The sequence below is a fragment of the Macaca nemestrina genome, chromosome 10 (assembly GCF_043159975.1).
Source record: "Macaca nemestrina isolate mMacNem1 chromosome 10, mMacNem.hap1, whole genome shotgun sequence".
Classification (NCBI taxonomy): domain Eukaryota; kingdom Metazoa; phylum Chordata; class Mammalia; order Primates; family Cercopithecidae; genus Macaca; species Macaca nemestrina.
In genome coordinates, this window is record NC_092134.1 from 37,163,973 (window position 1) to 37,191,931 (window position 27,959).

Sequence of the window (27,959 nt, forward strand, 5' to 3'; positions counted from 1 at the left end):
AATTTAAGATAAAGACAGGAACATGGTGTTTATAAGCTGCCCTTAATGGCAGAGTACACAGACAGAAACGAGAGCAGAGACAGAAATTGGGGACCCTGAAGAAAGGGGGCCAGCAGCAGGTAGGTGCCATCAGGGACAAGAACAGCACCTCCCAGGGTAGAAGACCCCAGGCCTTTCTGGCGGCAGGTCTGGATGGAAGGTGGACAGGAGGCTCACCTGCCTGCATCCCCTGCTCCTGCCCCTACTAGGCTACAAAAACCAAAGAGACAGCGGGTACCTCAATACCTCAATAAATATTTGCCCAATGCATGAATGAGTAAAGGCGAAGGACGGGGAGTGTTTTGAAAGTCTATTCTCGTCCTTCCAGCTGAACACATCCCAGTAGCCACTCCTGCTTAAAGCTCTCCCCTCCTGTGACCAGCTGAGGACCTCAGGCTGCAGCAGAGCTATGCCCAGGTACACGGTGCATGTCCGTGGGGAATGGCTGGCAGTGCCCTGCCAGGACGCGCAGCTCACTGTGGGCTGGCTGGGCCGAGAGGCAGTGAGGCGCTATATCAAGAATAAGCCTGACAATGGTGGCTTCGCCTCCGTGGATGATGTGCACTTCCTTGTGCGCCGCTGCAAGGGCCTGGGCCTGCTGGACAATGGGGACCGGCTTGAAGTGGCCCTAGAGGACAACGAGTTCGTGGAAGTGGGTGAGTGGCTGCAGGAGAGGGCCGCGAACAGGTGTGGTTTGGTCCTGGCTTAGTCCTTGCAGCATTGAACCCCCGCCTCAGGGAAAATGATAGGGAGAGGTCAGGCTTGCCGAGGCTGGCTCTGTGCAGGCACTTGCCACACTTCTGGGGATCTTAAGTCCTCACACAACCCTGTGAGATGGGTAGGATTCTCCTCCACCTCTGATAGCCATGGAGAAATCAGAGAGGAGGTAACTTACCCAGACTCCAGCAGCTAATAAATAACAAAGACTAGACCGATACTCAAGGCTGCAGGTCTGAATCCCTTTGCAGTGGGATTTTGAAGGTCCTTTTGCCTTTCAAAAGAATCCACCGCTACCCCCACACTGGAGGCCAGCAGCACAGCATCAGTTCAGATTTAAAAGAAAATAAAGCTGGGAATGGGGATGGAAGTGGAATTCCGTCTTGAACTTTCATCTAAACCCCTGGTCTCTGCCCTGACACCTACCTCTCTGCTTTTTGCTCTCCTCCTGCATAAAGATGCTAAGACCACATGAAACCATCTGAAGTGGTTTTAAAGCAGCCATTTCTATATAATTCATGGGCCAATGATGGGCCCTTCCTTGGTTTATTAGGGGGAATATGGCTGTACAATGTGGTTTGTAATGAGTCCTCGTGCATTCTTGTTTTAGTTATAGAGGGTGATGCCATGTCTCCTGACTTCATTCCATCTCAACCAGAAGGAGTTTATCTGTATCCTTTCCCACAGGCTCTTTGGTCTGCTCTGGGGGCGCCTCCTGCATATGGTGGGGCTGGGGTTTTTCCACACCACCCTATATATTCCTTTACCTGGATACAGATACAGCAAATACCGGGAACCTGAAAAGGTAAGCTTCAAACCACTTTCCTTTTCTTCAGAAAATTAAGGCTCCTTATTTAAGAGGGAGGAAAGCCAGTACAACTTCTGAGTAAACACTGTCAATTAGAACAAGGCTGGCCGGGAGCAGTGACTCATGTCTGTAGTCCCAGCACTTTGGGCGGCTGAGGTGGGCAGAACCAGCCTGGCCAACATGGTGAAACCCCATCTCTACCAAAAATACAAAAATTAGCCAGGTATGGTGGTGGGCACCTGTAATCCCAGCTACTTGGGAGGCTGAGGCATGAGAATCACTTGAACCCAGGAGGTGGAGGTTGCAGTGAGCCATGATTGTACTACTGCACTCCAGCCTGGGCTGGAGACTCTGTCTCAAACCAACCAACCACCCACCCACAGGGCTTTATCCAGCTCTGTAGTAGGGAAAGGGGGCTTGGAAAGGCATTATGCTTTTGCACCACTCAGCCTCCTCTTATGCAAGCTGCCTTTTTATTTAGCATGTTCATGTTTCATGCGGTGATCAGATCTCTGAAGTGTCAGTTCGGTTCTGTCGGAGGTGTCACTACTCTGGTTAGAATAATGAAGCTGTTCAGACTCACTGAGATCCCCTTCTTTTGTGTAGTACATCGACTTAGATGGAGACAGTCTGACCACAGAGGATCTAGTCAACTTGGGAAAGGGACACTACAAAATAAAGGTATGGGGAGGGAGGGGAAAGATGTCTGGCTGTTTTTGCTGCCTGTGGAAGACTTTAGCGTGCTCAGTTCTGATCAACATTCTCCTAGCTCACCCCAACCGCTGAGAAGAGGGTGCAGAAATCCAGGGAGGTCATAGATAGCATCATAGAAGAGAAAACAGGTATCCTTTTATCTTTATGTTATAAATATTTTTTATAAACAAACAAAAATCCCTGCATCTAATTGTATAATGTCTCTTTTTATTCTAGTTGTTTACGGTATTACTACAGGTTTCGGGAAATTTGCTAGAACTGTAATACCTATCAATAAGCTACAGTAAGTTTAAATCACACATATGTTCATGTTCCACCTACCCCCATCTTTGAAATATTTTTCAGCAAGGGAAATAATTCGCATTTGCCCCAATTTGCAGATGAGAGAATGAGGCTTGGGTTAACTTGCATGTGAGTTGGTATTGAAAACCCAGGCTGACTGGTTTCTCCTATTGCCTTCCTTCTGTCCCTCCAAGGATTTGACCATGATTCCCTTCATTTTCCCAGCTGAGGGAACATTTTCTCACTGCAGTGTATCTAAGAGGATTTTTACCTTTCTCTTGCAGGGAGCTTCAAGTCAACTTAGTACGCTCGCATTCTTCAGGTAAGTCAAAGCGTTGAGTACCTCCTGGATCTTGTGTGATTAGATGAATAAAGCACAGCACAGTGTGAGTCATCCAGTTATAGTCACAAAAAGCTAGTTTCTCAAAACAGCATTTCAAGAACTAGGTGCTGAGGTGGGAAGGGATGCAGAAAGAATCAGCTGAGCCTCAGAAAAAGAAGTGGGCCAGGTGGAGGGATAGGGTTGGTACGAGAACACATGTCCCATGCCGTGGAAAGAGTGTTGCATTCAGGGAAGGAAATAAAGCCTGGAACTCAGAGATTGAGTTAGGATGGGCATAGTGAGATGGGAAAGACTGTCACCAATCAGCACCCATCAAATGGTAAAGAAGTTGTGCTAAGGAGTCTGGATGCTATTCTAAAGGTGAGTGGGAGGTCAGGGGTTCACTGAAGCGTCCCGAAAAGGGGAATTGAGAAGGCAAAACTGGGGTCTTCACCTTTGTCAGGAAGATGGGGCTTGGACAAGTCAGACAGGCAGGAGGGAGAGCAGTCCAACTACCTGAGCCGAGAGGAGAAGGTAATAGCAGGCTGGGCTACATATGGGAAAGATTTGAGGGAGGGAGGGAGGGAGGTAGGTTGTCAGGAGATAGAAAGGAGTTTGCTTTTCTTGGAGAAAACATCAATTCTGTTTTGTAGGTGTTGGGAAACCACTAATTCCTGAAAGGTGTCGGATGCTCTTGGCTTTAAGGATCAATGTCTTAGCCAAAGGATACAGTGGCATTTCCCTGGAGACCCTCAAACAAGTTATTGAAATGTTTAATGGTAATGCAATGGCTCCCCAGATGGAACCTCTGTGGAGGCTGGGCGTGTACCACAGGGTAGACTTGATTGGCCAGTTGCTGAGGAATCACCTGAGATAAGAAGACATGAAATAATTGAAATGAGTGAGAAATGCGCTTGGCAAAAAGAAGGATAGTTAGATGGGGGAAGAGAAAGTCGATCAGAGATGCTTACTCCTGTGAACTTTAACTTATTCTGCAAGACCCTTTCCCTAGTATTTGTCATTTTCAAGACTAGAACAGGACCCTTAAGTCTGCCCTTACATTCAAGCCTACCTAGAAGAACCTTGGATTAAGTGGTACATGAATATGGTTAGAAAAATTGCATAATGATATAGATGTCCATCCCAAAGGCCAATTCAGTAGTTCTGGTTGGTGCCTGGGAATCTGAAATCGTAATGCCCCCCAGGTGATGGCCAGACTTGCACACTAAAATCCAACTTCTTGCAAGGGTAGAACAGACATGCAAAGAGGTTAATGACTCCTTTGTAATCAAGAAGCCATGTAGTGGCAGGATATGATGGAACTCAACTCTAGAGCTTTCTTCTTCGTTAGGAAAATTCTAATGTGGAAACCAGATTTGCAGTGGTTGGAGGTATTGTCCCTTCTCACAGGTAAGGACAAGCCTTCTAGGTCAGTGGAGACTCAGAACTCTTTGAGGCAAAGGAAAGGGAAGAGAAGCAGAGCTGAGGCAGTCACAAGGAGCAAAACATATTGAGTTTCCATGTTATAGACGCAAGTGGCACATAAATAGGATATGCCAATGAGTGGAGAGCAATTTGAATGAACAGTCTGTTGTCCACAGGGCTGTGCTGAACAGACTAGTAGTGATTCCAACACCTACTTGTACTCTTACCTTGGTCTGCTATACTATATAGCCCTAAAATCCCAGACAGTAGCACTCCAACCTTAAACCCACCTGGACTTTATGGGTGAGTCTAAGGTACCTCTGAGAGTTCCCCAGTGTGAACTTGAGCCAGAAGCTGGTCTGTTGATGGCACTACCATACCCAATTGATATTATTTAACAGTTGGAAAAAATGCTGCTGTCAGGAATCTGATTTTATATCAGAAAAATGAAGCCTCTTTTTTGGTAACTTTTTGGGAATTTCTTAGAAAATGGCACGTGTTTATTGATAAGGGGCAGTGGGGTGTAGACTGGGTGACTGGTAAAATGAAAAGACTCAGTTGCCTATGACTTCTCTTCCCCTGGGAAACCTTTTAATGCTTTGGTGCACCACTTCCTTCTGGAACATTTTATATTACTTTTCCAATGTTTCCAAACATTTTCCAATAGCTTTGAATGGCTAAACTTGGTCAAATGAATGTCCTTTAACTTCATATTTAGATAATTTCTAACTATTTTTCCTATAATAAACAAATGAACTATAAAAAACAAAAACAGACCAAAAAACCCAGCTAGCTCCCGATCACGTCTTTAAGATACATTGCTAAAATTTCTACAAGTGGAAGTACTAGGTCGGATTAGAGCATGCAGATTTTGAGGGCTTTGCATCCAGAAGTGTCCTCCTTCCTTCTTCTTCTTTATTTAGGAGACAGGGTCCTTCTTTGCCACCCAGGCTGGAGTGCAGTGGCACGATCTTGGCTCACTGCAACCTCCACCTCCCGGGTTCAAGTGATTCTCCCACCTCAGCCTTCCTAGTCGTTGGGAATACAGGCATGCGCCACCATGCTTGGCTAACTTTTGCATATTTTGCAGAGACAGGGTTTCGCCGTGTTGCCCAGGTTGCTCTTGAATTCCTGGGCTCAAGTGATCCGCCTGCCTCCGTCTCCCAAAGTGCTGGGATTACAGGCGTGAGCCACTGTGCCCGGCCCTTCTTTCCTTCTTGCTGTCTCTCTCTCCAGCCATCCCTTCCTCCCTCTCTCCTCTTTTTCTTTCTATAGCAATTCATCTAGGTCCCTTACATATTAGCTGAGTTTGAAGAATTGTCTTTCCCCAAGTATTTATGCCATAAAGTGATAGCTATTGGAGGCAGGGTGGGGGGCAGGGTGCACTCACTGACAAAGCAAGGAGAGTCAGAATGCAGTACTCTTGAACTAATTGCTACTTACTTCTCTCCCAGCCTCCTGCCTGCCCTATGTTCCAGAGAAAGGAACCGTTGGTGCCAGTGGAGACCTTGCCCCACTCTCTCATCTTGCTCTCGGGTTAATTGGAGAAGGGAAGATGTGGTCTCCAAAGAGTGGTTGGGCTGATGCTAAATATGTAAGACTTACAACAGCTTCCATCTGCAGCAATTACCCTAGGCTGGACACCAACTGTGCTTGCATGCTTCGTATCACTTAATCCTTACAATAGCCCAGTGAGGGAGCCTCTACTATCCTTACTTTATAGATGAGACAACGAAAGCTTAGAAGTCAGATGAGGCAAGACTGTTGTTAGCTGTCAGCCTTCTGGGTTTGGTAATCACCTTGGTGAAAAGGTATAACTGCTACTGTTAATAATTTATCCTGCACCTACAACATTTCCAGTGCCTAGCAGTAAGGTCACACACTGTCACAATTTTAATTAGGAGCTGGTCTCACAGGTGCGGCGGTGTGGCTCATAGCACTTACTATATGGCTTCTGGAAAGCAGGGTTCATTTTTCCCTCCTACCCTAGTGGCTAATCAAAAAAAGCCTGTTTTTGATAAAGCTTTGATGTTTTCTTCATCTGTGTCTGATTTCATTACAGCAGCACAAAGCATCATTTAATGTATCATCCCTGATGAATTGCTGGGAGGTTCCCTGATAGTAAGTGAAAGGGGCAGAAGGCCCCGGAAGAGGAAACAGCTAAGGAAATAGATAATCCTTTTGGGGATACAACTTCCAGATCATCTATCTTCCATGCAGCCTTGTCTTTGATTGTTTCACTATGATCTGTGTTTTCCTCCAACTACACTCACACAGCAATCACCCTGACCTTTCTAAACAGCAAATTCAAGCATGTTCTGGTGAAAACCTGTAATGCTTCCCATTGTCCTCAGGATAAAGGCTAAACTTAAAGTGGCTTTCAAGGGTCTTGTTTGTCATGTTATCCCCTAATCCCTTCTATGTGTGGTTCTACATTGCAGAAACTGGAGGTTGCCTGCAGTGGGAATGTGCTGGGCAGAGGGTCCGGCACAGATACATTCTTTTCTCTCCAATTTCTGCTTCTGAAACATCTTCTAGGGATCTTTTGAAGCCAGAAATTCAAGACTAGCCTGGGCAAGAAAGCGAGGCTCCACCTCTACAAAAAATAATCTAAAAATTTTCCTGGCACAGCAGCCTGTGCCTGTAGTCCCAGCTACTCAGGAGGCTGAGGATCACTTGAGCCCAGGAGTTCAAGGCTGCAGTGAGCTAGGATTGCACCACTGTGCTCGCTCCAGCCTGGGTGACAGAGACGGGTGTCTAAAAAATAAAAGAAAAAGAAAAAAAGAAAAGCCCTCTAAGAAGCTTTCCTCTCTGCTGCTCCACTTCCTACCTCTTGAGTTCCTTGTGACCCTCCTGTATGCTCTCCTAGCACCTTACATGATTGTTTTCCACTGCACCCCACCCACTTCCCACATCCTCGCACTGAATGTGCTATTACTCAGCTCAGATTGCCCCTGAGCTTGCCTGTCTTCATTTTGCCTACTCCTAGAACCACCCCAACACCCAGAACAGAATCCAGCCTCTAGTTGATGCTTGAATCTAATTGTGAAATTGACATCGTAAATGGGACCACTCTGTCCTTCTCTTACCTTAACTTCCCCTTCCTTCTTTCCTAGAGGGACCTTAACTTAATGACTCTCTACTTCTTTTATTTCAAGGAAAGACTGTTCTGCCCAATCTCCCTCGGGATTCTGTCTCCATCTAGTAGAGGGAATTTTATAATCCCTTCTTCATTGGTGCTCACACATGTGCCACAAAAGCCCTGCTCTGAGGTTTTGCCAGTGTTTAAATGAAGCATTAGTGAGGTTAGAGGACTTTTTAGGTCAAGCTCTGGAGGCAAGGGAGCGTGAACAGGGAGGAGTCCAGCCTAAGCACAACACAGACGCATGTATGTGTGTCAGGTACATGTATGTCAGGAGGCAGTGGTAAAAAAGGTGAACGTTAAGGTGGAAACTGAACACGAAGGATCTAGAGACCAAAATTTAGGGTTGATTCTATAGACAATGGAGCCCCTGATTTCAGTACAAAAATTGATTGAAAGGTAAGTCTGCTTTCATGAATAAAGAACGAAACTAGAGAATAGACCAGAGAACATGAGTAGAGCCAGTTCCTATAGGTCTCATCTCTTATAAGATGGACTTTTGGGCGTAAAGAGCTATTTTTGGATTCCATACGATATTGGAAATAGGCTAGTATTTCATTTGATACCCATTTTCATAGTTTTAATCATTCTATAGGTCCTAGAAGCCCATGGATTGAAACCAGTTATTTTAAAACCAAAAGAGGTAAGGAAACTCAAGGAAAATATGTTCATAGTGCCTAAGTCTTTATTTATGCTGTATTTTCAGTTTTAATCTCAGCCTCAATGGTTCCTTAAATGTAGCTTGTGTGTTTGTTTCAAGTTCATCCCTGAAGAAGGGTCACCTCCATAAGAATTTAAAAGATTATTTATGCCAAGCGTGCTGGTGGATGCCTGTAATCCTAACACTTTGGGAAGCCAAGATGGGTGGATCGCCTGAGCTCAGGAGTTTGAGACCAGCCTGGGCAACATGGTGAAACCGTATCTCTACCCAAAAAAAGAGACAAAAATTAGCCAGGCATGGTGGTGCACACTTGTAATCCTAGCTACCCTGGAGGCTAAGGTGGGAGGATCACTTGAGCCCTGGAGGTCAAGGCTGCAGGGAGCCATGGAGTGCAGTAGCAGGGAGCCACTGCACTCCAGCCTGGGCAACACAGTAAGACCCTGTCTCAAAAAAGAAAAAAGATTCTTCATGCCACAATGCACGGGGGGGTCTCTTAGGAACTTAAAACTTGAAATTGAGTTCTGTTAGGATCTCTGAGAGACAGATGTTCTCAGCCAAAATTCCTTAGAATGCTCTAAGCTAAGAGTCTTGGACCAGAATTAGTTTTTTTTTTTTTTTTTTTGGATGTCTCATCAATAACAGTAAGAATTTAAAGAAGAAATGCAACCTAATACACTAAAGATTTTATGTACAGTCTACACTCCAGAGCTGCATTGCTGCTTTGGGAATGGGGATACTTAACGAGTATTTCATTTGCCAGATTTGTGCTTATGAGTTCACATATGATAGCACTTATTCTTCAATGGCTTAAATAAACATTACTGTTCCATATTTTAGAAAACAAACATAGTTCAGCTGACTGGCTAATTTTTCTCTTATGAAAGCAAAAGATACAAAATCCACTGGTATGTAGGTTCGTCACAATAACCACAGTAGGAAACTTTGCTCTCTCCCCCAACAGGGCCTGGCACTCATCAACGGGACGCAGATGATCACATCCCTGGGCTGCGAAGCTGTAGAGAGAGCCAGTGCTATTGCACGGCAGGCTGACATTGTGGCAGCCCTGACCCTTGAAGTGCTGAAGGGCACCACCAAAGCCTTTGACACTGGTCAGCAGAGTTCTTCCTTGCGGTTGTTACTCATTCAACCAGAGGTGGTGGGGTGGGGTGACTGAGGTCTTTAGACACAGGAATGGTGGGGGCAAGTGGTAGGGAAGGAGAAAATCCAAGTGCCTATGGCGTACCCAGTGTGCTGCTTCTTCATCTAAGCTATGGCTCACCTGATCCTTGAAAGAACCGCAATTTACAGATGCACAGAGCCCGGAAGTTGAGTGACTTGCCTCAGATCACCTGGGGATCTGGGTGTGTCAAGCTTTGTGTTGTCTTAGGAATCTTTTTACAGGACTTTAGAACTAGAGTAGGATTAGGGTTGGTCCCGACTAGAAAATTGGGAAAGAAAAACTATCGAATTGGTAGCTTATTTAGAAAGTAGTGAATTTCGACGACCTCCCAACTATAATATGAAAAGGGCAGAACATTGTCTAAAAGTAACTGAGTTAAATTAGGCCACTGTAGGGCTCCCTCCTGTTATTAGCCCTATTCCTTTAAGGTAGGCCCAGTGTCTTGAGTGGAATTCTCAGTGTTCTCAACGTATAGTTTGCTATCAGATATTTAAAGTAGAAGGAATCAAGTCAACAAGGAAAATTGTGCTTTTGGAGGTAAGTTTCTAATTCTGAGTGGTGGCTAAGGACCCCTGGGACTTTTGAGGGTTGTATCAGCACTGTAAATGGTCCTGAGCCATTGATGGTCATTTATTCGAATATCAGAATTACTCGACCTGGCATGGTGGCTCACGCCTGTAATCTCAGCACTTTGGGAGGCCAAGGCGGGAGGATCGCTTGAGCCCAGGAGTTTGAAACCAGCCTGGGGAACGTAGTGAGACCCCCATCTTTAAAAAAAAAATGGAATTATTCAGACTTTTTCTCCTTCATCAATTCTAGACATTCATGCTCTTCGACCTCACCGTGGGCAAATTGAAGTTGCTTTTCGGTTTCGGTCACTCTTGGACTCAGATCACCACCCATCAGAAATAGCAGGTCTGACCATGTTTATGGGAGTGACCTATTTGGTTATGTGTTTTGTGAAAAGAATTGGTAACATGACCCCTGTCTCTTCCCCTCCGCCTCTTCCACAGAGAGTCACAGGTTCTGTGATCGCGTCCAGGATGCATACACCTTGCGCTGCTGTCCACAGGTAAAAGCGGGAAAAAAAAAAAAGTCAATAAAAAATGCCAATAAAGTTTTTCTTTCCCCCGGTTCAGGATGAAAAATTTTAAAACAGGAAAATGTTAGAAAAACACGTAATGGTCAACTATAGTCCAAATTTCTTACTGACTCTATGAAAAGTTATGTATATTTTACCTTTATGTGTACAATTGTTGTAAAGTTCTATTCTGTATGGTGAACTATTTTCTTTTGATTGCTCAACTTACTTTCAGAGTATTTCGGTCTGTGCCAAGTTTCAGTCTATGGTGTAATAGAGTCCTCTCTAGAATAAATACCCTCATTTCCCTTTACTCAGCAAGTTATCTTTTCTAGCTAGCTTATTAAACGATAGATCAAAACACCTATGGGTAAGAATTGTCAAATTAGATCTACAGGAAGATTAAGTCCTCCCTGATATTTTAATAATGATAGCAGATTCTATGTGACAGGCACCATTATCACTTTCATGTATTATCTTTATCTTTCATGTATTAATTCATTTAATCTTCCCAACTATGAGAAAGATACTCTTTCTCCCATTTTGCAATGGGGAAACTGAGGCACAGAATTAAGTACCTTGCCCAAGATCACACAGATAGATTATTATTTCCTTGACTTCTGGGAGAAACCAGAAGCCAGGTGCTGCTTTAGAGCATTGTGGCTATCTTTGGGATTTGTACAGGGTAGCTGCCTTATGTGTGAGCATCTTCTAATATGATACCTTCATGCTTCATGAACTTTACCACCTCGGATAATAGCTACCATTTGAGTAATTTCTGTGAGTCACATCTAAGAATTTGTTTGCATTATTTTATGTATTTCTCAAAAGCCATAAGTGCTATTGTCTGTTTTCTGTCTTCCTCTCTTTTAACTATAAACCTAAGGAACTTGCCCAAGTCCTACCTCTAACCTGGGAATGAATCTGCCTGTGTCTAGAGTTGGCATTCTTCCTCCCACACCATGCTGCTTTGTATAGATTGATCTAATGTGAATATGTATGATAATGAATTTATTCTGTTTCAGTGAAAACCCAAAAGAATTATAACAAAATTATCTTCATGTTCAAAATGAACAGAGTATAATTTCCATGGTTATAATTTAAGACAAGATTTCTGTAGTCTTTATAACTTTAAGATCAGATCTTCTATATTCTTTTAATATTGGTATCTTCAGGTAATCAAATGGGTCATATACCTTATTCTGATTGTATTTTAGGTCCATGGTGTGGTAAATGATACAATAGCATTTGTGAAGAACATCATTACCATAGAACTGAACAGCGCAACAGATAATCCTGTATCTTTTGATTGTATGCTAACCTGCAATTATACAATTGCAGCTGGTAATTTTAAGATCTACTGAGACAATCGTTTTGTGCAGCTTCTCAGTTCCATTGCTCCATTTCACACAGTAAATGCATCAGTACCCGAGGCCCAGAGGTTAACTGACTTTCCCCATGTCAGAGCTGGTAAGTGGCAGAGGTGGCCTGTGAACTTACTCTCAGGTTCCAAGTCTAACATGCTGTACTTTCAAAATGGACCCGTTCAAGATTTAAGAAGATATTTCCAGCATTGGCTGACATGTTTCCCGAAGACACTTGCCCTGAAACCCACTGCCATGGTTGTTGGTGGAAGGGTGAAGACCTAGGTCACAAATGTGATTGCAGAGATGCTAGACTGTTTATGCAGGCCTCTCTGCTTCGAGTGAGAGCGATTTGTGTTACACAGAGGCCAGCCTTTTAACACTCACCAAAGTATTGATTAAAGAGTTATGGCTTCCTCATCCTGAGGTTTTTGGCATTTTTTTGTTTTTGTTTTTGTTTTTGGGACAAAGTCTTACTCTATCTCCTAGGCTGGAGTGCAATGGTGCAGTCTCGGCTCTCTGCAACCTCTGCCTCACGAGTTCAAGTGATTTTCCTGCCTCAGCCTCCTGAGTAACTGGAATTACAGGCACGTGCCAGCAGGCCCAGCTAATATTTGTATTTTTAGTAGAGACAGGGTTTTGCTGTGTTGACCAGGCTGGTCTCGAACTCCTGATCTCAAGTGATCCACCTGTCTTGGCCTCCCAAAGTGCTGGGATTACAGGCATGAGCCACCCCACCCGGCCCCCATCGCCGGGTTTTTATTTGTCATGCGGACTTTGCTCAAATTAGTGCTTTTGCATTTGTTCAAAGAAATAGTAAGACTGATTCCATTTCTCAAGGATGGAGCTCCTGTCTTCTTAATGGAATGGCTTATCTCAGAGCCATCTGGTTTTTTGCTATGGAATGTTCCATGATTACTTAGTTCCCCAGATGTTGAGGTGATCAGTCAGGAGTCACACTGGCAAAGTTTTCACGGAGACAGCACTGCCTCTGAAGATTGCCAGACGCCTTTGGAATCTATTTTTCCTATTCCACATCTGCCTCAGTTCTAAATCCCAGAGAAAGTGCTGAATCAGCAGCCCTGAAAAGCAAGTCACAGGCTGGGGTAGCAGATGGTTATGTGATAGCTCTGTAAGGTTTCCCACGAGATGGCTTTCGCATGTTTTTTGACAAGCTTACTTCAGAATGTGTGTTTTATGTTCTCTCACATTGTTTACACTGAAATCAAACCCACACTAAATAAGCCTCAGGAATTGGGGGTCTCTCTGTTCACCTCAATACCACCCCATCCTCCAGATGGAATAGTAGTTTTTATGACTCTATGTAGTCTTATCTCAGTACCAATCTTTTCACTCTATGGAAGAGGTATCTCTTCTACGTTTACATCACTGCCTTTAAAGGGAATCTCATAGTTTTTAGAAATTACCATTTAATTACTGGGTATGGGGCAGGGGATAATTAATTCCACACTAAATTCTTCTGCTACCACTTGCCTCAGCAAGAATTTCAGTCAAAAGTCTTTTTTTTTAAATTAAAGATTGCTAATTATTGATACATTTCCAATAGGCTAGTATTTGGGAGTTCTCCTGCAATACTGGCGTTACCTGAAAGAATATGTTTCTCAATTTTCTATTGCAGATATGGAGCCCCATCACACATGCTGGATATTATGGGAGTTAAATTCTAATTGTCTTCATCTAATAGCCAACAAACAAATTTGGAACAACTAGAGGACAATAAAAACATGTCTAAGTTCTAAATTGATGCAGAATTCCATTGCTACAGGGATTCAGAGAATGGAGAGGCGGCCACGGTCAAGGAGCTAGACCCAATGGGCTCACAGTTACATGTGCAGAACAGAGTAATCCACACTTGACTAGGTTAATGTAACACATACATCTCCAACTCTTTCGAAGTTAGAACCTTTCTTGCACACAGTGAGTTCTCAGTTAATAGGTAATGAATATTCTTGAGCCCAGGAGGCAAAGATTAGCTCTTTAGAACCAGAAAAGAGGATCTATTACTGTCTTTTCCTGGGTGCTTGCTGGTTTAAGTAAAGGGCGTGATGGAATAGAATTATCTCAGGCTGGGTTTGGTGGCTCACGCCCTTAATCCCAGCACTTTGGGAGGCCAAGGTGGGCTGATCACTTGAGGCCAAGAGTTCAAGACCAGCCTGGCCAACATGGTGAAACCCTGTCTCTACTAAAAATACAAAATTAACTGGGTGTGGTGGTGCGTGCCTGTAATCCCAGCTACTCAGGAGACTGAGGCACAAGAATCACTGGAACCCAGGAGGCAGAGGTTGCAGTGAGCCAAGATGGCACCACTGCACTCCAACCTGGGCGACAGAGTATTACAGAAAATAAAAAAAGGATTATCTCAGAATAATAATACTCAGCAAATTTAAACTTGCCACTTACTGAAAATGGATTCATGAGGACATATTGGCCACCATCTGTTGTTGAATGCTGACACCAGATTACTGAGTAAAGAATTCGAAAATTTTCTCAAAATTGATTGTTCCAGACATTTTGGTAGTTGCTTATCAGCAGAATTTCCCATTCAACAGATTCTTTTATGGAACCCAAGTTTGCAGTGCCCATTGAAGAAACAGAATTTGCTTTCAAACAGATGTGTTGGTCTGTTTTTAGTTTCAGGCTATAAACCTTTTGAGGGCAGGTACTAACCACCAGGTTAGTTCAGTTATGGTGCTTGAGAATCTAATCTCAAAAGAAAACATCATTTCAAGGTTCATGTTTTTTTGGCCTCCAAATTAGGTGTACATGATCCACCTTTAAGGCTTTTTGTTTTTTGCTTTTGTGAACTTTTATGTCTCTTGCAGGAAGACTTGTCTCTTTCCATTCATCCCACATTTGTACACGGACTGTCACCTCCACATTAAAAAAAGAGGGCGGGAAAGGGTTGTACTTGAAGTGACTGGCAAACGTTATCTTCAAGCCTTAACCTGTTTTGAAAGATGGTCTTCGCCAGTAGGGGAGAGACAATTTCTGGAGGAAACTTCCATGGCGAATACCCAGCCAAAGTAAGCTTTTTGAACTGCTCTTGACCCAGAAAGCACATTCCAATATAGGCTGACTGAATGGAGACCCTCTTTCAGGCCCTAGACTACTTGGCCATTGGCATTCATGAACTTGCTGCAATCAGCGAGAGAAGAATCGAGCGGCTCTGCAATCCCTCCCTCAGTGAGCTGCCTGCCTTCCTGGTGGCTGAAGGTGGTCTGAACTCTGGGTTCATGATAGCCCACTGCACGGCAGCAGCCCTTGGTAAGGATACTGCCCTTTTCCCGGAACACACGCCCATCCATCTAAGGGTCTTTCCATTTCACCCAGAAGTATCAAATGTGGTCTGTGAGTGAGATCTAACTTTTCACCACTTTTATTTGCATCCTAGCTTTCTCAGTGCAAAGGTAACAGGTTAATTCTAATATTTTTCAGAAAAAGATAGTTTAACAACTTCAATATTGTTATACTGATATATAATAATACAATAATAAGGCTGTAATGGACAATTTATCTGTGGAAAGCAATTTGACATTGCATATGAACTTCATCTCTACAGCTTTTTTCCAAATCTCTATTGGAAGACTATTGGAAAAAGACTAAGATGCTTATAGTTAATGGTGAAACTTGAACCGACCTATAATTAAACTTTAATTAAACTTTCAAACCTATAATTTAACTTTGGATACATTTCACTAAATATAACAACCACTAAAAACATAAAGATGTTGTTGCAACATAAATAAATGCTTATAAGTAGCAGGATACCCTCTATGAAAACTGAGCTTCAATATAGTTTATTTCTGACTCAAGATTGTAAGAGACAGATGGAGTAACACATCAGAACAGTCCCTGGCACTAAGTAAGTGCTAAGGGCCTCATTTATGTTCATTCACTTAATTGTCACAATTGTCACCTGAGGAAAGGGCTATTATTATCTATAGATGAATATCTGAAGATCTGAGAGTTAAGAGACTTGCCCAATATTGCACAGCTAGCAAGATGTAAAGCAGAATTCAAGCCTGTGAATTTTGGCATGCAAAACTGTGCTTTTACTTTAATTAATGAGGATCTCATTTTAATCCATACTAATCCAACCCTAAAATAGGGTTGTCAAATTTAACAAACAAAAACACAGGATGACTACTTAAATTTGAATTATTTGGGACATGCTTATACTAAAATTATGTTTTTTAAATCTAAAATCAAAATGTAACTGGGCATCCTCTACTTTATCTAACAACCCTACCCTAAAAGGCAGGATAGCATGAGTTATTACGTGCGTAGACGCTAGATTAGAAGCCCAGCTCTGCCATTTACTAGATCTGTGAGCCTCTTTGTCCTGTTGATCCTCAATTTACACCTGCATAAAATGGAGATGATAAATTTACCTAAGGGGGTAGTTTGGAGGATTAAATGAATTGATGCATATAAAGCCTGATATATCATAAGCACTAAATAAATACTAGTTGCTATTAATATTATTCCCAACCAACACAAATAACCAACTAAGAGCCACTGAATTCACCTCCTCTGACCCAATATCTTCTATTTGCTCACTTGCTTATTAATAAAATAACCCTTTAACAGGTAGAAACTTCTCACAATAACATAGTGGGGGAGTAGTCATTGATTTCTGGAGAACATGATGGACATTGGGAAGCCTCATTTGAATATGTTTTAGTTTCCCAAGCTGCCTATTGAGGTTATTCGGCTTGCTTTCGTTGCAGTAAAATTAGGGTTTTTCTTTCTTTGGCCCTTGTAAGTTATCTTTCTGAACAAGCCTCACCACAGGTTGCTTATCAATATAGTCCTCAGTTTAGGGTCCAAGGACTGGGGACTTAGTGCTGAAACCTGGAAAGTCCTTGGCCAACCAACATGACCTTGACAAAGTAGCATGACCCTGACAAAGTAGCATGACCCTAGTTTAAAGCGAGATCATCTTAGGATATGATCCCATACGGCATAGAAAACAACAGAAACTTCACCCATGACCACTCTTAAAGCCTAAGAAAGAGAAGAGACTTTGAGTCTGACCTTTTCTGACTTCTAAGCTAGGGCAAGGGAACTTCCTAACCTAAGTCCTTGCTACTTATAGTGTAGTCCTCAGACCAACAATATGGCCATCACCTGAGAGCTTGTTAGAACAGCAGACTCTCAGGCCCCACCCAAAGCTTGGTCTCTTTGTTATAACAAGGTCCCCAAGTGGTTCATGTGCACTGGAAAGCTTGAGAGTCCCATATCTTGGTCCTCTCTAGAATTCCCCCTCCTCCCAGATACTTCTGGCAGTCATCGAGCCCGTGTTTACATCCACTTATATCATCCTTGAACATTCTGAAGTCTTAAATTTTCTTGCCCAAGATTTGTGGGTCCAGCCTCAGTCCCCAAATGCCACGCCTGAATTCTGGTGACACAACCAAATTGATCTCAAGTACCTGAAATGGCCATCATGTCTCTTTCTCCCCTAGTCTCCCTGGCATGCTAAATGCTTCCCAGGTTTTCATCTTGGCCTTGTTATATTAGAATTCCCAGCTGTCCCATCCCCGTCTTACCTCAGAACTCACTATTGCTTTAGAGTCCTCACTTGGGGAAAAATACGACCTGCTTCCTTTTCCCAAAGCAGCTTTCTACCATCAGGGCTTGAATAATGTCCCAGATCTTCTGGAGAGTGTATCCCATGCCGTGGAGCACTCTGTGGAAGCCAGGGGTCCTTCAGACAGCTCATCCTATGAGGAGCACTTCTTAACTGGCACGGGTCTCTCGCAGTTTCTGAGAACAAGGCTCTGTGCCATCCCTCGTCTGTTGACTCCCTCTCCACCAGCGCGGCCACGGAGGACCACGTCTCCATGGGAGGATGGGCAGCCAGGAAGGCCCTCAGGGTCATCGAGCACGTGGAGCAAGGTAATGCTGATGAGTCCGGGATGGCGGGCCTCCCTGATAGACCAGGGTGCCTGTGCTTCTCAGGTGGGATCGCCCACTAGCAACATCAGCATCACCTGGAAACCTGTTAGGAAGGCAGACTCTCAGGCCTCCTTCCAGGCCGGCTAATTCTACTCTAGGAGGAGAGCGGAGCAATCTGTGTTTAACCAACCCTCCAGGTGATGCTGATCTTCGCTAAAGATTAAGAACCTTGCTCTGTCGCCCAGGCTGGAGTGCAGTGGTGTGATCTCGGCTCACTGCAACCTCTGCCTCCCAGGTTCAAGCGATTCTCCTGCCTCAGCCTCCCAAGTAGCTGAAATTACGGGCGTGCGCCACTAAGCCAATTTTTGTGTTTTTAGTAGAGTCGAGGTTTCACCGCCTTGGCCAGGCTCGTCTCAAACTCCTGACTTCAATTGATCTGCCCACTTCGGCCTCTCAAAGTGTTGAGATTACAGGCATGAGACACCGCACCTGGCCTGTTTATTCTGTTTTTAAAGAAAGAGGAATTGCTTTCCTTTAGGCATTTTTCTCTATGTTTCTAAGTTTACCCAACAGTATTGGAAGCAGATGGCTGACAAAAGAATCGCTCAATTTTAAGATAAATGTAAGAGTTGAGTCCTTTTTTTGGTAACGGTTGTATTGAGATATAATTCACATATGTTATACTTCACTCACTTAAACTGTACAGTTTAATGGGTTTTGGTAGATTCACAGAGCTGTGCATCCATCGCCACAATCAATTTTAGAATGTTTTCATCAGCCCACAAGGACACTGGTGCTCTTCAACTCTGACCTCCCTGTTCTCCCTACTCCCCCAGTCCTAGTCCTAGTCCGAATCTACTTTCTGTCTCCGTCTTTGTTTTTGTTGTTTGTTTTCCTATTCTGGACATTTCATGTGAATGGAATCCTATAGTCTTTTGTGTCTACCTTTTTTTTAGTTAGTAAAATGTTTACTTTTTCTAATTTTTCATATAATCTTGCTCCTTCTAATAGTAAAACGTTTTCAAGACTCATGCATGTTGTTGCATGAATCAGTCCTTTATTCCTTTTTATACCCAAATAATATTCCATCATATAAATATACCACATTCTGTTTATCCCTTCAAACACTTGATTTGTTTCCACCTTTTGGCTAATATGAATAATCCTGCTATGAACATGTGCAAGTTTCTGTGTGGATGATGTTTTCATTTCTCCAGGGTGGAATTGCTGGGTCACATGGTAACTCTATGCCCATATTTTTAGGAACTTCCAGACTGTTTTCCAAAGTGGCTACACCATGTTATGTTCCCACCAGCAGTATTTGAAGGTTGCGATTTCTCCACATCCTTGCCAGCACTTCTTTCTTTCTTTCTTTCTTTCTTTCTTTCTTTCTTTCTTTCTTCCTTCCTTCCTTCCTTCCTTCCTTCCTTCCTTCCTTCCTTCCTTCCTTCCTTCCTTCCTTCCTTCCTTTCTTTCTTTCTTTTTTTGAGACAGGGTTTCCCTCTGTCACCCAGGCTGGAGTGCAGTGGCATGAACGTGGCCACTGAAGCCTTGACTCCCTGGGATTAAACCATTATCCCAGCTCAGCCTCCTGAGTAGCTGGGACCACAGGCATGGGCTAATTTTTGGACCCAAAAATTAGCTGGACCACGCCCAGCTAATTTTTTTTTTTTTTTGTAGAGATAGGGTCTCGCTATATTGCCCAAGCTGGTCTCAAACTCCTGGGCTCAAATGATCCTCCTGCCTCAGCTCTCAAGGTGCTGGGATTACAATCAGGAGCCACTGCACCTGACCTAGGACTTGTTATTATCAATCTACCATAATGTGTTCCTTATGTTCATTCTTCACAAGGATTCTCTATTGAACATGTTGCTCTGGTCTAAAGCTTAGAGTCACCCTTCTCTATCGATTATCTTCTATCTAGTTCATCAGCAAATCAATCCTATCTTCAAAAGACACCAAATCCAGCCTCTGCCATCTCCTTCTGATGGGTCCCCTTGTTTTCATTTCTTTTTCTTAAAATAATTTCTTAAATGGCTCTTGGTTACTCCCATTTTGAATTTTTTTCTTTTTCTTTTTAGATGGGTCTTAGTCCCCTTCTTTTCACTAATGTTTCTCTCTAGGAACCACACACAATAAACTAGAATGAGCTTTTGAAAGTGTAATTTAGACCACATCATGCCCCTATGGGAAATTTACCAGTTACTTTCTATTGCTCAAGATAACATCCAACCCCCTTACTGAAGCCAATGGTAATATGGCTGGTTACATGATCCAGCTTCTGCCTGTCACTGCAACCTCTCTCCATCCCATTTTCAACCCTGGAAACCCAGTGTTGTTCTTGTATCTGCCAAAAAATGCATCCCTACCTCAGCACTTGCTGGACTGCTTGCCTGCAGCACTGGTCCCAAGGACTTCACTCATTCTATCTATGGAACTGCCTAGAATTCATCTGAGATGCCTTCCTTGTCTACCTCAGCTAAAGCAGCAACCATTATTTCATTTGTTTGTTGTTATTATTTTCCTAACAGCACTTAGTATAATACCTGTGATATACTTAGGCTTGTCTTTCCTAGTAAAATATAAGGTCTGTTGGGGCAGGGATCTTCTCTGTCTTGATCACACCCCTAGGTGGACCTAGAACATCTAGAACCATGCCTGGCCCAGACTGGGTGCTCAAATATTTGCATGACAATAAAGTTGGCACTATAGGTCCAAATGATAGATGCAGCTTGTTCAATGTAGTTCTCTCCTTTTATATCAGAAATGTGTAGTTGGCAAAAAAAAAAAAAAAAAAAAAAAAAAGCACTTTGTGTATCAAGCACGTTTATTGTTACTTAAATTTGCTTTGTCTACATATATTAAACAAATACCTATAAATCTTGGAATCCGGTGATACTGGATATAGAGTATAAGCATCTGCTTGCTACTAGTGATTCTGTGTTACACAGGTAACTAGTGTGGGAACACAGAAAGAATAATTCCACCTGATTGGGGCGGAAAGACATCTACCACTTGAGCACAGTGGATTAAACAGTGAAAGAGATGTACTTGGCCTCTGCCCTCTTAGAAATTTAAGTCTAGCCAGAGAAGTTGATATTGAACAACATGGTAACTTTTCGTAGCACTTAACAAAATTATTTAAACAGTTCTAGGAGGAAATAACTGAACATGATCTAGTCTGAAAGAACAGAAAAGGTGTTTCTGAAGAAGTATTTAAGATTAAGGCCTAAACAGCAAATAGAGCCAGCTAATGGGTGTGTGTATGTGTGCATGACTAAAAGTGCCACATTAGTTTCGCAAGGAAAAGGAAAGGGGATGTGCACAAAATATATTGTCTTGGGTTATATTGAGATGGGATATCCAAGTACAGATGCAGAGCTCAGGAAAGTCTGAAGACTCATCTTTTTTCTTTCTTTCTTTCTTTCTTTTTTTTTTTTTTTTGAGACAAGGTCTCACTCTGCTGCCCAGTCTGGAGTGCAGTGGTGAGATCTCAGCTCACTGCAACCTCCACCTTCCGGGCTCAAGCAATCCTCTCACCTCAGCCTCCCAAGTAGCTGGACTACAGGCATATGCCACCAGTGGGCTGGGCTAACTTTTATATTTTTGGTAGAGATGGGGTTTTGCCATGTTGCCTGGGCTGGTCTCTAACTCTTGGGCTCAAGTGATCTGCCCGCCTTGGCTTTCCAAAATACTGGGTTTGCAGGCATGAGCCACCGCACCTATCCATGTCCTGGGAATAATGATGAAGGTCGGCATTCTCTGCACGGAGGCAGCTGAAAACTACTAGACATAAGGAGAGAATACCAGGAACAGAACCTTGCATTCGAGGGAAAAGGCATAACCTGAAACGTAATAGCCTATGGGAGGAAGGAGGGAAACCTTTTCAAAGGAAATAGCTTCAAGAGCTCAGGGTAGCAGAGGTCTGCAAGGTCAAGAGAAGCATCTTTTTTTAGAGAAAGGAACACAGGTATAAATTAATCTCAGAGACAGATAAAATGAATAGTATTCAAACTGTAAAACTTTGAGAACGTATTTGCAATACATCTAAGTAGAACATATGTTTGCAGTATATCTAAGTGGTACCATTATTTATTTGCTTGGGATTATTTTAATTCATGCGAATTATACTCGGTTAAAGTGAAGATAATAATCATATAAAACCAAAAGGTGTTTCCATGGTTCTTCCAATATGTGTTTTCAGTGTGTTTAAGAAATTTATTTTGAGGATCGAAGATTTGAAGGATTATTAGGCCACAGAATATCAGCTTATTTCAAAATAAATGAGAGCCATTTGAAATATATCCAGCGAAATCAAGATGCATCGAACCCCTTGAATTTGTAACAAGAAAGTGTCAGACTTTTAAAATTGCAGTTGATGGATTCAGGGAGAACTGCTAGCAACGAAGAGCATTTAACCAAATGTTGCAGAGGTGGCCACTTAAGGTTTTCCTAACATGTTTCACATTTATCTTGCAAATATTTACTTCCCAGTTTTTTCTGGTCTTTGACATTACCTATCAGACCACGCTTCTCATGATGTAACATCATATCACCAACACGTATTGAACATTTTTTATGTGCATTCAGTCTTTTAATTCATTTAACCTGCACAGTAACCCTAAAAGGTAAGTACTATTATTCCATTTGATAGGACAGGAAACCAAGGCAGAGGTTAAATAATGTGCTTGGGGTTATGCAGATAGTAAATGGCAATGCTAGAATTGCAATCCCAGGCAGTTGGTTCAAGTTCACTGTCTTAACCACTCCCCTATACTGCCATATTGATTCCAAAAAAACGAACTAGCATCTTCATGGTTTATTGGACTTCCATTTGCATGATTGCTTCATATATGTCCTCCCATGGAAGTATGTCAAAATGAAATCGCTGTGAGTTGAGAGTATGCTACTTTAGTCAGATCTTTGTAATACCTGTAAGGTTTGGGACTGGGAAATAGGGTCATTGATTTGGCAATAAGTCAGGATTTATTCCAGTAATCTAAGTGGCTTTAAATGAATAATATCCCTTCTCACTTGCCAACTCCTCACTCAACTTCTTTGATCAAGACGGATGACAAGTGTTTCCTATTTCCACCTTTATATAAATTTCAAGTTGCTTTTAGTTTTGCTCTTCTCTTTGGCTTAAAATACCTGGCACATAGACCTCTGTCAAGGATTTGAAGGAGTCAGTGAATGCGCAAGTGAGTCTTTAGTTGCCCTGGAACTAACTCTGTAATGTCTGTTTCAGGCCTTCAAGCTTAAAGGTTCTCAAGTCAACTAAAGCAGAAATCTTTATATTGTCTTTCTGAGCTAAGAACACTTATTAAATGTGCCATACCTGTAATAAATTTTGAATATTGGAATCTGTATTTCTTTACATTTGACCCAGTCTAGATTATGAAGAAGTTTTTTATTGAAAGGTAATTCAAGGTTAAACCACTTTGGATTTCGTTACTTACCAAGAAAATTAGTTTAGAAGCTTAAAGTTGATCAGATTGTCTAGGTGGTTAACCCAAATAGAGTATTAAAAACATTTGACTTCTTGTCTTTCAATTTATGAGGTACATTATGAACTCTGGTGAGTGCAGACAGGTCACAATGGGAGAAGATGAAGTTGTGAAATTCACTGTGGACCTGGAAGCAATTTCTCATCTTCTAGTCCAGTATCCCCACCTCTCAATTCGTATGGAATTGGAAACCATGAGATTTAAAGCATCTCAATGAAATGCATACAATTATTTAATAGAGCTGGGGCTCAAGATGAGGATCAGCTCTTCTTTCTGACCTCCTTCCCTACCCACATGACCCAAACTTGGCCAACAAACCTTGGTTAGAGGATGTGAATGGGGGGCATGGCAGATTTTGCTAGTGCAAATGAATGGGCAGCTTCCTGGGTAGGTGTGTGGGTCTGGTAATTATTCAGGTAAATGTCTCAATTCTCCCCTTCTCAGCATTAAAGATACAGTCAAGGGGTTAGAAAACCGGTTAAAATGGCAACTAAATACCAAAGCAACTTAATTCTACCAATAGACAGAGAACAAACCATCTGTTAGTTGGCTGGTGATGGGTGTCAACTTTGGGAAATCCACATTCCTCATGAAGTCAGACTTTCATAAGCTACCCTCTTGGAATTTCTTGTTTCAGTTCTGGCCATCGAGCTCCTTGCAGCCTGCCAGGGTATAGAGTTTCTACGTCCCCTGAAAACAACCACTCCGCTGGAGAAGGTCTATGACCTGGTGCGCTCTGTTGTAAGGTAAGATCAAACAGGTCTCTGAGAGTTACGTCAGTTCAGCACGGTAAACCCTGGCAGGGCTTAATGTCTGGCTGATGGGTGAATGTGCTCTCCCTACAGGCCCTGGATAAAAGATCGTTTCATGGCCCCGGACATCGAGGCAGCGCACAGGCTGCTCCTGGAGCAGAAGGCAAGCTGGCCCCTTGGCTTGTTTCTTAATTTTCAATTGTTATGGGAAAGCAAAGTCGGGGATGGAGAAACATTGCCTTATTCTATTGTTTTCTGGCTATTCCTTGGGAATGAGCAAAAAGGTATTTCAGCAACAACTTGCATCACCACTAAGAAGCCATGTAATAAACACTGCATGCCCCAGGGTGCAGCCAAATGTTGAATATCTAAGGATTAGAAACAGAAATGGATTTTAAATGGAGTTTTGGGACAATATTCATGGGGAAAAATAAGATGTCAGGTTCATTGATGCCTCCCCACCCCTGCAAGATGTCCTCTTTCATTCAAAAGTATGTTCCCTTCTGGGTGACGCTATCACAACTACCATCACTGGCTGCAATGGCTGTGTAGACCTGGAGAGAACACCAAGGCCCACGTGTTTACTTCAGAAGACTTTCAGTCTGTCTAGCGCTCTGGTGAGATGCGGGTTTTTCTTTCCTGCATATTTCCACTGGTTACATATACTCAGTATACTCAGCTGCCAGGTACAGATGTCCAGCGTGCTGGCTTATCTTTTAAATATCGTTTTTGAAGTGCTTTCAACCTTTCGAATAACTTGGGGGTGTTATGTTCCCTAGAATCGCTTGATTTCCTTAAAACAGCTGCTCTGCTCTGGGGGAGTGATTTTCCCTGGGATTTTCACACCCATTATTTCTAAGCATGTCCTGCCCTCTTGGTGGGGAAGCTGCTTTTCTGCTGCCAGTTTTGGTGCTAGGAGGGAGGTATGTGAGAGTTAGCCTTTAAGAGTATTCATTTTCTAAGATCATAAAAAAGAATAGGAAAGGCTCCTTGGCTGTCGGTGGCAGTTAAAAAGCAGCTATAAACCAAAAACAGGGCCTTAATTTGATTCAATTAAAAAAAATTTTTTTAGAGATAGGGGTCTTGCTATGTTGCCAAGGCTGGACCCAAACTCCCGGGCTCAAGTGATCCTCCCACTTTGGCCTCTTGAGTAGCTGGGGTTACAGGCACATGCCACCATGCCCGTCCAGGGCCTTACTTTGAGATGATGTTATGCTTAAAAAAAAAAGAGGTTGGTGGGTGGGAGGTAAAAACTAACCAAGGATCTGAGGCAGTGCCTCTCCAGCGTTAATGTGGCTATGAATCTGCTAGGCATCTTGTTAAAATGCAGGTGTGGATTCAGTAGGTCTGGGTGAAGGCCAAGATGCTGACTTGTCCCAGGTGATGCTGATACTGCAGGGGCACAGGCCATGCTTTAAGTAGCAGGGTCAAAGGAACAGAGCCCCTGTGGCATGGAAATAAGGCAACAGGGAAATTCAGTTCACTTCCTTTTATCATTTAAGGCTTGCTTTAGAAAACACACAGCTCCAGGCCATATGCGGTGGCTCACACCTGTAATCCCAGCAAGCACTCTGGGAAGCCAAGGTGGGTGGATCACTTGAGGCCAGAAGTTTGAGACCAGCCTGGCCAACATGGTGAAACCCCGTCTTTACTAAAAATACAAAAATTAGCCAGGTCTGGTGGCATGTGCCTGTAATTCCAGCTACTCAGGAGGCTGAGGCACAAGAATTGCTTGAACCTGGGAGGTGGAGGTTGCCATGAGCTGAGATCATGCTACTGCACTCCAGCCTGGGTGACAGACAAAAACAAAACAAAACAAAACAAAAAAACCACGTAGGTCCTGTTAAGACCCTGGAGCAACTATCCTTCACTCTGTCCACACTGAATTCTCTGGGTTTTGTTATTTGCTTTCTTGTTTTGCCTTGGAAGAGTATGCAGCTTAAAATCTTTATGACGACTTTAGAAAGTTTTGGACTTTGTATATTTACAGTCTTTAATGCAACCAAAGACTCATTGACACAGGTCATATGTCAAATGGCTTAAAATAAAGGCAAGCAAACAGCAGCTGTGTCCAGTCATGTATAGAGGATGTTTTGACTTCGGATGAAGTTGATGTTTAATAGCATGTGGAAACAATGTTGTCAATATTTCAGCTTTGTTTTGTCCTTACTTTTCAGGTTTGGGAAGTAGCTGCTCCATACATCGAAAAATACAGAATGGAGCATATTCCGGAATCAAGACCTCTTTCTCCAACAGCCTTTTCACTGAAATTTCTGCACAAGAAATCCACCAAAATCCCGGAGACTGAGGACCTTTAATGGGCTTTGTCATGGAGTAGCAGATCAGAGGGCAGTCAGTTTAGTACAAAGCAATACTAGGCTGAAGGAGAGACCTGAGAACTTTCCTAGGTAGATCAATCCATTGTATACTTCAGTTCTTCTAAAGTCTACTTTGGTTAGGCTGATGGCAGTATTATAGTTGCTAAATTCAGCACTGTGTTCCTGTTGTCATGGTTCAAGACCTACCAGGTATTTTCAGATTGTAGGAGTTTTCTTTCTTAACAATTTCAACAGGCCACTCACTCTTAAGGGTAAGAAGAATAACCACAATTGTGTGTGCCTGTTTTTTACTCTTAGCATTAGATGAATTCAAATTTGGAAACAGATTGATAGCATTTTTTTCTAAAAACATTAGGCTTCTGTTAACCTTTTTTTTGTTGTTGTTTTTAATTTGCTTCAACCAGTTGACTTTCTTTGGCTATTTTTACTTTGCATGATATGCCTTAATATGCCTTCATAAATAACCATTTTAAGTCATAATTTGTCCTTAAGCTGCTTTTTTCTTCTATTAATTGGATCGTAGTAAAGAGTAGTTAATAGGGTCTTCAGCTATTAGTTATAGAAGTGATTAAAACCAACAAGAGGTTTCATGTGCAAAGGAGATAAAGAATGAATATAAAGATTGCTATCTGGGTGGCTCTTATTAAATTGTGTATTTCGTGTTTATCACTACACATATTCCCCAAATGCTTACATGGGAGTTTGAGGTTAGTATATTCACTTCCTAGGTGTTAGTACTCTATTCACATGCTTATTGTAACCTTCCTCATTTCACAGATAAGGAATCTCTGGGGATTAACCAACCTCCTTTCTGTAATGGTAATCATTAAAATGAGTCCTATTGACAAAGGTCAGATGAACCCCTAGAATGTATTACCCAATCTGTTTTTTCCCCCAAGAAGATAAAGGACCTTCAGGGATGGCTTAAGTGTATCTGTCCAAATGAAAGATGGGTCACATGACCTCTTGGCTTCCCAAGGCTAAGCTCTGTGACTTTGCAGCCATGTGTGCATGTATGTGCAAGGCCCTTCAAGTGGTCTGAAACCGTGGCTCTAAAAACCATAGCTGGTGGAGAGGAGGACAGACACACTTGCCAGCTTGCCTACCTGATCGCCATCTAAAATGGGCCCATCAGTGGACTTCACAATAGAGTTTTCACTCTTTAGATTTGCTACCTGTCTACCGGAAAGGTGGACACTGAAGTGAAAACTGCTGCCCAGAGAAATTCAGAGAGCAAAAAATGTGCTGAAGAGCCTGTTTACCTAAAGGTTGTTCTTGGTGCTATTCTTTGTCAAAATGTGAACACACACAAATGAGGTTTGTGCATTGTCATCCGTGAGCTGCCGTTGAGCCAGTAGCCCCCAGCGGTCTGACCGTGCTTTTCGCTCCAGTTTGGGGAATGCTGGATTCTCACGGCCCCTGCAGTCCTCCAGGTCAAAATGACACTTTGTCACTGAGTTTTCTACAGGGCTCTATTAGTAACTGACAACACACGCCTTCAAGGGAACTTCAAGGGAAACATGGAATAAACTAAGTCTCAATTGCCTTATGTCGCTTTATTCTTAGGTTTTTATAAGAGTTTAGTGCCTCTAACAGCAGTTAATCAAGTTTCTGAAGGATTCAGTTGACAGATGTCAACTGTTTTTAGAACATATGCTTGACTCAGTACACTCTTTTTCCCGTTGGCTAGCAACAAAAGAGTTG

General features: G+C 42.7%; 1 protein-coding gene across 5 annotated transcripts; it reads left to right on the top strand.

Moving 5' to 3' along the window:
• LOC105483664 (histidine ammonia-lyase) lies at positions 1-27,802 on the top strand. 5 transcript variants are annotated; one of them, XM_011744637.3, is made up of 22 exons: positions 2-119; positions 368-695; positions 1,367-1,427; positions 1,534-1,561; positions 2,171-2,245; positions 2,334-2,406; positions 2,495-2,561; positions 2,845-2,882; positions 3,536-3,661; positions 5,762-5,901; positions 8,045-8,092; positions 9,072-9,219; positions 10,110-10,205; positions 10,304-10,362; positions 11,589-11,669; positions 14,714-14,779; positions 14,855-15,020; positions 17,523-17,657; positions 23,802-23,910; positions 24,010-24,079; positions 24,469-24,533; positions 26,094-26,233. In XM_011744637.3, exons 2-22 carry the CDS (start codon positions 449-451, stop codon positions 26,104-26,106), a joined length of 1,911 nt encoding a protein of 636 aa, XP_011742939.1. In that variant the 5' UTR covers positions 2-119; positions 368-448; the 3' UTR covers positions 26,107-26,233. The 5 variants fall into 5 exon arrangements, 2 of the variants coding, with proteins under 2 accessions (XP_011742939.1, XP_011742937.1); XR_011608939.1 differs by having other exon boundaries at positions 24,010-24,533; positions 26,094-26,127; XM_011744635.3 differs by lacking the exon at positions 24,469-24,533 and having other exon boundaries at positions 6-119; positions 26,094-27,802.
• Positions 27,803-27,959: the final 157 nt, after the last annotated feature.